The following is a 12829-nucleotide window of genomic DNA, read 5'->3' on the forward strand; positions in this document are numbered from 1 at the left end:
GCTCAGTTGCTTTCTTTTCCTACTGCACTCCACGTAAGAGCTCTCCTAAGATGGAAAGAGGCAAGATACCTTAGTCATGGCAGAGAAAGCTTTCCAATGTGAAATATCACTGGGAGAGTCCTATGTGCTGAGCACTATTTGGTCTGTACTGTTATAATTGCCAAGCATCACAAATTTGTAATAGTCCCTGCTGTACCTTTGACCACACTGTGGCTGCTCATAGAGTTGAGGAGATTGTCCCATTCATACAGCAATGGATTTTAGTTGACTGTATCAGTTTAAGAGATATGCTCCTATATCTACTTCTGTGAATACCAAAACAACAAGATCCAAGTTCTATAGGGACATTCAGTTGAGATGCCTGATATTAGTATTATTTTGTATGTCTGTTTTTGGGGCACAAACAAATTATAATTTATATACATTTTAGAAGTCTGTGATTTTCAAGTTTTCTTCCATTCACTTACATTTTTTGGTCTTACTCATATGCCACAAACCATATAAGGAAAAATATTCCCTAAGGATGACACACAATTCATGATTTAATCTTTGTATTTATATTTACTTGAAGATACAAAATAATTCTGAGAAAATAAAGCAATATATTTTTATTTCATTCACAGCACCGAGCAAAACAAGTGAGAGATTTTGTGCTTGATAAAGTTGTGCTGAGTATATACAGGGAGGGAGACAAGGAAGAGAAAGAACAGAAGGAAGGATAAGTGGACAGAAGTATTTTAATGCAACTGTGCTCACAGCAGAGAAGATGCAGTTTTTCTAGCAAGGACTCTCAAACCTTATCATATGTGGAAAAGTTGTTAAATCATGAGGTTTTGTCGTCAACTTTTGAATTTATTATCAGTAGATCTCTGTTAAATCCAAGTCTCAGCATTTTAACAAGTTACCAGATGATGCTGCTACAGCCCAAGTTTCACAGGTCTCATTTTCTTCTCATCCATTTTTCCCATCAGATTCATAATAGCATGGAACCCACAAACCAAACAGTTGATTCACCATTTGTTCTCCTAAAACTGACAGATGACCCAGGACTTCAGCCCTTACTCTTCAGCCTGTTCCTGTCCATGTACCTGGTCACTATCCTGGGGAACCTGCTCATCATCCTGGCCGTCAGCTCTGACTCCCACCTCCACACGCCCATGTACTTCTTCCTCTGCAATCTGTCATTTACTGACATCTGTTTAAGCACAAGCATACTTCCAAAGATGCTGGTGAACATCCAGTCCCAGAGCCAGAGCATCACTTATGCAGCCTGCCTCTCCCAGGTCTTCTTTGTTCTGGCATTTCTTGTCTTCGAAAACTGTCTACTCTCAGCAATGGCCTATGACCGCTATGTAGCCATTTGTCACCCTCTAATGTACAGTGTCATCATGAACCCCCAGTTTTGTTTCCAGCTTGTGCTGGTCTCACTGTCCACTGGAGTTGTGGATGCCCTGCTCCACACTCTGATGGTGCTGCGGCTGTCCTTCTGCACAGACCTGGAAATCCCCCACTTCTTCTGTGAACTTGCTCAGGTCATCAAACCTGCTTGTACTGACACTCTCATCAATAATATTTTGGTTTATTTCTTGTCTGTCCTTCTGGGTGGTAGTTCTCTGTCTGGGATCATTTTTTCTTATTCTCAGATCATCTGTTCTCTTTTGAGAGTACCATCACCTGGCAGAAAATATAAAGCTTTTTCTACCTGTGGGTCTCATCTGTTAGTGGTATTATTATTCTATGGGACAGGATTTGGTGTGTACATTAGTTCTGCTGTTACTGACTCATCCAGAACGTCTGCAGTGGCTTCGATGATGTATTCAGTTGTACCTCAAATGATGAACCCATTTATTTACAGCCTGAGGAACAAAGATATGAAGAAAGCTGTGAGAAAAATAATAAGCAAGACAGAATTTTGGGGGTGACCATCACCAATTTAAACCACTTCCTGAATGAATGTAAGTGACTATTTAGGACCATTGTGTAAAATTTTTCATTTGTCTTTAGAATAGACCCATTTTCTGGGGAGAAAAACTTTTGAAATGTGTTAGGTTTAAAAGAAAACAGCCAAGAAAATAGGGAAGCTGTCAGGATTAAGGATGATCCATTTAGGAGAAGCAGAAAAGCAATACCTAAGTAAAAATCATGTCTGCATGGGTGGGAGTGAAAATGATGTGAAGCTCACAGGAGAGTTAGAGCAGCAACAAGAAAATCCATCACTGGACAAGAGGGCATAGCAGGGAGCCATGAAAAGCCTTCAGCACCACAACAGAGGACAGCTCCCCACTCTGCCACCCAGGCGCTTCCTCTGTGGATGTCTATAGAGTTTCTGGAAGAAGTATGCCTCAGAAGGCTCCTGTGCATACAAATTCCACTGACTGAACCTTCTTTGGAGAGACGTCTAAAAGATGTCACATTTGTGTGATTCTAATACCACCTCAAGTTTGAAAAGCAGAACAATGTCCATAGAGAATGTTTGAAATCTGGAATATATAAGGTCTGGTAGCAAACTTATTTGGTCAAAGATCATATATTATGCAATAAAATGTGCCTTCAGTATTAAAATTAGAGTAATATAATGAAAATGTACATGCCTATCACTAGGGTAAGAACAAAACAGAATCTTACTCTCACATCTTCCTTCTCTCTCTCCCATATATAAACAGATATGTTGCATTCCATTTTTATCATTTCAATAATATTCTTGAAATATTTTGAATCCTATGAAATTTCCAAGGGTTGATGATATTTGCCTGATAGCATTGAAGTTAACTGCATGTTTTTATCACCCTTGAATATATCAATACAAAATTTATTTTATGTAAGTATAATGAATTTTTCCCTTTTCATCTTATTAAATAATGTAATGTGACTTTAGGAATTCTGTTTACGATTATTTGCATCATTGTCCCTTGGAGAGTGAAACCTGTTTGTGGGTAAAATTTGGATTTATTGACTTATTCTGCCATATAGTTTTTTTACATTATGCATGGTGAAATCACAATACACTTGTTTTCTCTCATGCTGGTGAAATGTTCAGTAATTAGTTGTGTGATTCTGTGGATTTGTTGTCTTTTGATGTTATGGGTCAAATCTAAGCTCTCAGTCACACTAGGAAAGAACTCTACTCTGACCTAAAACACCAGTCCATATTTTCTGGAGTCATAAATAAAGTTATTTGAATAATCTTGTAAATGTCTCCTGTTGGAAATAAAAAAACACTTTCACAATGAAAGTTTTACACAGTTTTAAAGTTATTGGATATTGGATATTGAATATGTAGGATCACCTATCTTCCAGTGAGTTTCTCAAGTTTTTCTAAGTTGTTGAACTAATGTACAACTACATGCATTAAGATGTTTTGATGAACCAAAGAATTACTAGCATATATTTTCACTTACAGTTAAAATCCAGTGGGTATAAAAAATATTATTCAACTGAACTTATATTTCTCTTATTTGAGTTGCAAAGTCTCCTTCCATATAATGTATAATTTAATTTTCTTCCTTTGTAAAATATCTGATTGTGTTATTACTGCCAAACTGTCATTTTTCTCACAAGTTCATAAGAGTTCTTACCATAAATTTGTAAGTTCCTTCCACTGAAAATCTCTTCATTAGGAATATGGCTTATGTTACTTTTCATTTGTAATGTGCTCTTGCTGAATAAAAATGTTTGATTTTATCATAATCAAATTTATGTATATTTTATTGAGTGCGTTGATGTCAAATATGTCCCTTTTTAACTAATCTGTACTTGCATCAAAATAGTTTTATAGTTATATCTTCTATATTTGAGGCATAAATGCACCTGGAATTTACTTTTGTCTTTCATGTATGATTAAAAAATGCCACATATATTTTATTTCCTTATATTTTTTATGAAATAATACATATTCATTCTAACTACACATTTGTAATAAATAAAATTTTTATTCATGACTTAAAGTTTTTGTAGTTTCTCACTTCTATTCAAGTGGTCTTATGTCTCCATATCTGTATCACTGTATTCTGTCTTAATTACTGTAAGAGTCAAACAAAATAAATTTGTTATCACAAACAAATATGACATGGAACTTACTTGATTATATGACCAAAGGTCCATTGTATCAGACCGATTGCCTCTCATAATTTATAATTTATTTCAGCAATATGATCAATCAAGTGTAATTCCAATTGATGTTCTAGAATATAAAAAAGACTGGGTATTAAACCTACCTCTGTGAAACTGGTAAAGTTTGGTACAATATTGAAATTCTACAAAGTAATAAAATGCCTTTTGCTTTATAATGAACACACAATTGGTTTTTTATGTTGGCCTTTTACCTTGAAGCCTTGCTAAACAAACTTGCTAGTGCTAGAAAATATGTTGCACATTCCACTAGTTTTTTTTTATACACATAAACCCGTTCTGAACAGACTGTCATAATTTTACTTTTCAGGTTGAATATCTTTTTTGGTGTCTAGCCAGAACCTCCAGTATAGTTAGTAATAAAAAGGAGGCCTAAGACTCTCATTTTGTTCTTCATTTTAGATTCATCAGTGTTTCACCATAAATGTGATGTTAGCTGAAGAGTTTTCCCACTTGATCTTTATTCTCCTATTCCTGTTCTTTTTATTGTTTATTGATAAAATTTAGAAATACACAATGATCCTATTCATGATAGGGAACTTGTACCTGTATATATCTTCATTCCTCTTTTTTCCAATCCCCTTCCCTCCCTTCAACCCTTCTTCCCCTGCCTATTTACAAAGCTTTGTTTCCATTGTATCTTTTTTATCATTGTTTAATTTTCCCTTCCTTTCTTTCCCCCTTCCCCCTAATTTCTCTTTCCTTTTAAGCAATTTCTTCCTATTTCACAATATCTGTTGTACAGTTTGGTCCTTATATATTCTTTCAGATTCTCACACTAGGAGGATAATGGGATATTTACACGTGTCCAGTTTATTTCACTTAAGAGTATGGTCTCCCATCCAAGTACTAACCATGCCCGAACCTGCTTAGCTTCCGAGATCAGATGAGATCGGACACGTTCAGGATGGTGTAGCCATAGACAAGAGTATGGTCTCAAGATGCATCCATTTACTAAGAAATGTCTCAAGTTTATTCTTCTTTACGGCTGAGTAGGACTACATTGTATATAAAAATTACATCTTTCTTATCCATCCCTCAGTTGGTGGGCATTAGGTTGGTCCATAATTTAGCTGTTACAAGCTGTGCTGCTATGAACATTGATGTGCATATATTGCTTTGGTATGATATTTTTAATTCTTCTGGGAAGATATTCGGAAGGGGTATGCCTGGGTTAAATGTTACCTCTAATTCTAATTTTGTGAGCAATCTTCACACTGATTTCCACAGTGGTTGCACTACTGTACATTCCCTATTTCTGTTTAGCTGCAGGAAGTTTGTTTAGTTTTCCATTTATTTCAATCAGAAATGGATCATTGGTTATGATTTCTTTCAATTATCTTAAGTGTATATTCTTAGGGATAGATTTGAAAATGGTAAGGCTTATATGCTCACAGCTCCAATACACTACTGGGGAATAGTTCATACAGTGATTTAAAGGCTCAGGATTGTCATAATGTTCCTAAATAGGTAGATAAATTCAATAAATCTCAATACAATTATGCTGAATGCATAAACAAAGCCAAAGGGGGATTTTATAAGGAGTTAAAAGAAAACTGTTGCAGTTAATAGATATACTGTTAACAATTTTGGTGATGAATTCTCAGACATATATCTCTAAATACCTTTGTAAATACATATCACTATATTTCTCTGTGTATACACACACAAACATGAACATATGTCTTGTTAATTTTGAAGATGAATTCTCAGATGTGTATATATATACATATTCATTCTTCTCTATATGAATATCTGTCTATATATGCCAAATATATATATTTACAGTTTAAATATATGCAGCTTGCTGCATACCCTTTGTATATCAGTAAAGCTGTTGAAAGTAACAATAATTGTCTTTTCATTTGAATACATTAGTAACTACAATATATTGAACTTGAATATAATATATCATATAACACATAGCATATTACATAACATATGGTATATAATGTGCAAAAACAAACCCAATTTCCCATGAAGGATTCACAGTATTAGCTCCTACAGTCTTTTTTATTTTAAAAATAGAAGGGGGAAAGCATTAACAGACAGACAACCTTTTACAAAATAGCAAAAGAACAGTACAGACAATACAGAGTTGCAAACAAAGTGGTAGGAAATTAGCAATGCTTGTTGTATTAGGTATTGATATCTTCAGAGTGGTTTCTCATGAAAACACACAGAGACATGCAATACTGATCAATCAAGCACTTATTAGCTCAGTGTCGTAAGCACCTGCCTGGCAAGCGTGAGGTTGTGAGTTCAATTCCCAGTACCGAAAAAAAAAAAAAAAACCTACAGCTTTTATTTGTAGCCTACGTTAATTATATTATCATGTGTATTTTTATACATTTCATATAAATTTAGTCATAAAATATCATATCCACAATATTATACGTGATTTCCACCTTTCTTACAATGTCATTAAGGTAGGGTAGAGTCAAGAAAGACTAGAATTTGATTACAAAGCCAAGACATATGCAGCTGTGCAAGGTACTTGAAAGGGATTTAAGCCCAAAAAAGGAGTGCAGAGAAGACAGACATCCGCTTGGCTTCCCTAGAGAGGGAATCCAAAGCCAAGTTCTCCATCACTCAGCCTTGCTCCCTGAGGATGTGCAGTGCTCTGTAATCACTTGAGGCTAAAGAGTCTGACTAATGAGGGGCTCTGGATATTGAAGCTCCCATGGGACACAAAAAGGCATAGTCGGCCTGTGGCCACCCACTCAAATCCTTGCCCACTCCCGGAAGAAGCACATCTGACTGAGCGTCAGGCACCATCAGTCCTGCTCAGGAGCCAGGGGCTTCACCGTTTTTTCCCTGTTACTTAAGACTGAAGCTTTCCTTTTTCTGCATCGCACCCAGGAATCATTAAATCACCTCCGTTGTTCCCTAGATAATGTGAAGCCTGCTGGTGTATATTATGTTAATAGTAGTACGTGTTTTTCTCTGCGTTCAGACTGGAACGCGAGTACATGCAGATGAGCAGATCTAGATTGTTTGTTCGGTGTCGCCTGATTGTCCCTCCACTCACCTTTGCTCCTGTTTGTGCACCGATATCTGAGTGGCTTTCATTCTGCTAATGCCTCCATCTGATCCTCACACTAGTGAATTGTTTTTTCATTCTCAACAGCAGTCCACTCTCCTCTAGTTTTGAAGAGTGTTCCACATTTCAATAAGCTTTTAAAAATGTGTTTAGCGAAGGGCAAAGTATAAAAGACATGTAGCCAGCTTTTTCATGTTATATTTGTTGGTTGTTTGTTTCCTGACTCATAATATCAGATCTTTGGCTGATGCTGTTTCCTATTTTTGAATAGTTCCAGAAAGAGCAGGTAGAATACAATTCACCCCAGACTGCACAGTCTTCTGCTTCTTTCTTAATTCATCTAAGTTGTACTATGATAAAGTAAGGCAAATGATCAATGAAAAATGTAGAGATTAAGTGATTGTATTATATTTTTAAAATGAGAAAATGCCTTGTAAATGCAAACCAAGAAAATGGCTTACAAAGAGAGTCACAGTATGCATTAAAACTGCAAGGGAATAATGAAATGTCAAATTTAGTGTTTTAGTTCACTTGAGGTAAGGAAAATGTAAACTTCTCACTTACATAATTTCCCCTTCTTTCCCTTTTCTTTTCCCACACCCCAGTTGCCCTTTACTTTTGAGCATTTTCCTTTAATTTCACAATGTTTATCATACCTCCTAGTTTTTTTTCACTCTTTCAGTTCTTATACTAGTGAGACAATTTGATGCTTACACATGCAGGTCTAGTTCATTTCACTCAAGAGTATGGTTTTTCTGGTTTTTCTCCGGTACTGGGAACCGAACTCACGACCTTGCGCTTGCCAGGCAGGCGCTTTTTGCTGCTGAGCTAAATCCCCAGCCCCACTCAAGAGTATGATCTCTAGTTGTGACCATTTACCTGTAAAAGCCTTGATTTTATCCTTCTTTATAGCTGAGCAATATTCCATGTGCACCCATGTTCGTAGAGGTGCAATCTGTAATCGCTAAATTGTGGAAGCAAACCAAATGTCCATCCACTGAGGATTGGATCCAATGAAGAAATACAAACAGCAAGTAAATATATGAAAAAACTGTTCAGTATCACTTGGCATTCAAAAGATGCAAATTAAAACAAAGCTGAGATTACATCTCATTCCAGAAATAATGGCTATTGTTAAGAAAACAACCAATGATAAATGCTGACAAGGTCATGCGGAAAAAGAAACACTTATCCATTGTTGGTAGAAGAGTAGACTGGTGCAACCACTGTGGAAATCTGGGTGGAGATTCCTCAGAAAACTAAAACCAGAGGCTCCATTTGACCCAGCTATCCTCTTCTTGGTATCTTCCTAAAAGAATTAAAAACATCATACTTTCTTTTCTCACATTTGTCTTTTCCCTTCATTACTTTCTTTTACCCTCCTTTGTATAAAGGCAATACTGCCACATTTTATCACATTATAGTATGCATTTCCCTGACAGCATTTGAGACTCTAACACTGCAGTTTAGTTACACACAGATGGACTCCCTGCTAACGATCCTCTGAGGCAGAACTTGTTATTCATGGGTGATGGTGGCCCTTGGGAATCAGACCAGTGGAAGACAAAAGATGTAGGGAGATGAGACACAGGGATAACCTGACCTGTCACCCTTCCCCAAAGTGAAAGTGATCAACCTGACAAGGCAAGGAATTGTAGAGGTGAGATGCACCTTCAGAATTGTCCCAGCTTGTGATAAGTGGCTCAAGTTTATAAACTCTGCATGAGCAATTTTTGCTGTGGCCTTGGGTAGGAGGCGTGGTGTTTTTGTTTTTGGGGGGGTACTGGGAATCAAACACATGACCTCATGCTTGCCAGGCAGGCACTGTGCCGCTGAGCTAAATCCCTGGCAAAGAGGTGTGATCTTTATGGGTAGAGCATCTCTCCTGCTGGATGAGTCCCACAGAGTGGCTGACAACAAAGGGCTGTCTGCTCCCAGCATCGCCAGTAGCTGGCATGATAATCCCATCCCCCCGATGGCAGATGCAGATGAGGTAGGGGAGTGACAGTCACATCTGTCTTTCTTGTTTCTTGCCTGTTTCTTATCTCATGGTTGAAGGCTCCTCGAATGTAAGGCTTTCAATCAGCCTATGCAACATCATTTCCTCAGCATGTACAGTACAGTACTGTTTCACAATGAGTGAATGAGAAAACCAATAAATAGCTGTGGAGGCAATAATTCTTCATATTACCACTGAAGATAAAAGAGCATAACTGTACCTTTCACACTAAAATTTATTTTTTTTTTAGACAGTACTTCATTATGTGGTCCAGGATGGCCTTACACTCACTATGTAGTGAAGCTGAGCCTTGAATTTGGAGAGAGCCTCCTGCCTCAGCCTCTCAAGTGCTGGGATTACACAGATGCAGCACAATACCCAGGCTTAACTTTCTCATTGACTGCTCTTACCTCTATTCATGGATGAATGTAATTTTCAGTCAACAGAGACTTACATTAAAAATATCCTAGATAAAATAGGTGGAACAATATATATTTGTTTTTGAAAGTTAAGGATGTTGCAAAATCCAATGTTGAGGCACTAGAAATTCAAAGTGTGATGTAGCCATCGCTGTGGTTTGCAGTGGCCACCTCTTTGCTGTGTCACCCACTGGCCAAGGCAGGAGGCTGTGATGATTGGTCTCTTCTTAGGCTTCAATTCCATAACCTCATGGAAGCATGATTTCCTCCTCAAGTCCTACTGACAAATACTGTCACATTTTGGCAAAGTTGTAATTCATTAGGAAAGCAGTAAAATTGCAATGACATGTACCTTCTGAGTGTAAATTTCAAAACTTATTTGTACTTGTACATTATGACAACAAACAATTCTCGCCTTCTGTAGTACAATCCCCTAAAAGATGTGATATTAGAGCACATTGCTGTTTTTCAGGAAAAAGAATCCACGAAGACATCAAAGTGTGTATTAGATGTCCTCTTGCCCTTTCTAGACACAACACTTAACAGCCACAAATTAAAGGAGAGTTTTCATTTGGCTCATGTTTCAAGGGGTGTCCGCAAGGTCAGCCGGCTCCAAGGCAGGAGCATTACGGTGGCAGGGGGAGGTAGAATAAAGTTCATGAGTTCATATGGGTAGGATGCAGAATAGGGGAACAATATCAGAGAGAAAGGGGTAAAGGCCAGGTGAAGTATTCAGGTCACTCCTCCATGGCCCAACCAGCCACATTAAGAAGTGTGCCCCATCAATTCCCCCAAGTTGATTCTAAAGCCAATCAAGTTGACAATACTAAGCTGAAACTGTTGCTGAAATTGCTTCAGAGTGAATAAATGGACAATCTTTAAAAGATGCTATAAAATAAGAGTGAACTTAGATTCTCTTCTCATATCAAAGGCAAGAATAAATTTCAGGTGTTTTTAACCTCAATTGCAGGAAACAAGGCTAAAAATTCTTTACCAAGGTAAATAGGAGTTTCAAAATCAAAGCAGATTAAGTGCAGAATAGCTGAGAAAATACTGACAAACGAAGCCATGTTAAAGCTAAGCACTTTTGGGCATCTACTAAGAATTATGAACTACATCGAAATGAGCTTCACAGTGGGGCATGGCTCTAATGCCAGCACTCTGGAGGCTGAGACAGCAGAATTGCATTGAGTGCAAAGCCAACCTGGGCCAGAAAGTGAGTTCAAGGCCAACCTGAGCTGCACAGTGAGACCCTGTCTCAAAAAAGATAAAACACAAGAAATGACCTTCATGCCTGAAGAATAATCATTCAAGGGATTTCTATTTGAATTACAAAAGAAAGTGTTATAAATTAAGTTTTCAAAATGGACTGAGCAACTGAAATATTATATACACAGATTCATAACAGAGGAAAATTATTGTCCATAATATGTAAAAGGACCCTCAATCTCAACCTCCTAAGAGAAATGTAAATTACCTAAATGCCATGTACACCCACTGTCAGAACAAAGAAAAATGTTTTTGTTTTTTGTTTTTTGGTGTTTTTTTTTTGGTTTTTCTCCTGTACCGGGAACCGAACTCACGACCTTGTGCTTGCCAGGCAGGCACTTTTGCCGCTGAGCTAAATCCCCAGCCCCAAGAAAAATGTTTTGAGGATTAAGGAGACCACTGAGGAATATCTAATGCGAATGAACCACTTAGAAAATCTCTTTAGAACAATCCCAAATTGAAAAACTGCCCTACTACACTCAAAAAAGTACCCCAATTTTAAAACACTCATTTATTTCCTTCCAAACACATGGAGGAAAATATTCAAACAACTTCATTTACAATAACAGAAAAATATCAACCAAACTTTCATCACTATAAGACATGTTCCTATTTTTAATGTTTTACATAATGCAGACATTTAGAGCTTTGAAAATGAATGAATACAACCACTTGGTTGATTCTGTAGCACAGTAATAGGAATAGCAAATAGATATGGAATTTATTGGCTAAACTTAACATGGTCAAATGGAAGCATTTTTGTTTAAATAAATGGTATAGGGATGTAGAGAGGATTAAGAAAATGCATGGCATCTAAAAAGCGATAGTTTCATGTGGCAATAAATGATGAAATATTGGCAACCTAATACTGGCAGCATTAATTCATTGCTGTACGCATAGGTGCAATGTTATTTTGTCTTCTATATTTCCCACCCTTCTGATTGATTAGAAACACCCTGGGTCTCATCAGATAGTGCAGGCAACACCTTTCATCTGCAAATCTCTCTTTCCTAAATACACACCATTGATTGACTTAATGTCCTAAGTCAGCCGGACAGGATCGAAAGGTATATTGATTACCACCATTGAATGCACTACAGAGATGTGGTCTTGTTGACTTAGGGAAGAGTAGCTTATCAGTGGACCTAGAGATGGACATGCAGTTTTCTGTCTCTGGCATCCAGAGTGGAGTTTGACACCTGACAAAGGCATTTTCTGCAGTCCCTTGGTGAGCAGGATATCCAGGGAGACAACTCTTACAGGCACAGGAGTGCCAGGGGGACAACTCTCATGGAGAACTGCATGAAGTCCTACTGTTTTCCAGTAGAATCCCTGGCTTGGAAGTCCTTGTTATGAAAGACAATTCTCTTAATTGTCTGAGTCTATTAATGTTAAGTTTTCTTTTTCTTGTGAGCATTAAAGACATCCTTATTGGTGAATTTCAGTCATCTCTTCAAATCACTGTTCTCTAATTAGGCCAACTGGGAGAAAATCACACTGAGTACTATTTTTACCTCAGAAGGACAAAATTTGCAGGTATTGGGTCCTGTTATTAACTTCACAAGGCATTAAAGTTCACTCCTTTGGTTTCCAGAAGGACTAGCACTAGGCCTGACCATACAATCAAGAGAAAGCTATCTTTAATATACGATATAAAATAATTTTTCAAAAAAATATTGTCCCTGTTCCCATCTCCTGCTCCAATTTGCTTTACTAAGAACATGCACAGCCAAAATTTCTAAAGCTAGGGTCTCTGTGCAGTCTCTTCTTCACGGAATGCAAGCAGAAAATAAATTTTACAGTTGAAAGTATCTTGCAAATATTACAGACTGGAGAAAATGTAATATCAGACTTCAGTCTGTGATTTAATGAACTTGATCATTATATTTACTTATCATTTTAGGTGGTAACATATTTATGCACCAGGATCACTATTATTTTGACCTGACACAGGTCCAGGCCAATGACACA

The 12829-nt window shown here is 37.3% G+C and overlaps 1 protein-coding gene across 1 annotated transcript; it reads left to right on the plus strand.

Moving 5' to 3' along the window:
• Positions 1-983: 983 nt before the first annotated feature.
• LOC102010104 (olfactory receptor 7G2-like) lies at positions 984-1922 on the plus strand. Its single transcript, XM_005413199.1, has one exon. It carries the CDS (start codon positions 984-986, stop codon positions 1920-1922), a length of 939 nt encoding a protein of 312 aa, XP_005413256.1.
• Positions 1923-12829: the final 10907 nt, after the last annotated feature.

Source organism: Chinchilla lanigera, unplaced genomic scaffold, assembly GCF_000276665.1.
Source record: "Chinchilla lanigera isolate Chin_1 unplaced genomic scaffold, ChiLan1.0 scaffold00162, whole genome shotgun sequence".
Taxonomy (NCBI): domain Eukaryota; kingdom Metazoa; phylum Chordata; class Mammalia; order Rodentia; family Chinchillidae; genus Chinchilla; species Chinchilla lanigera.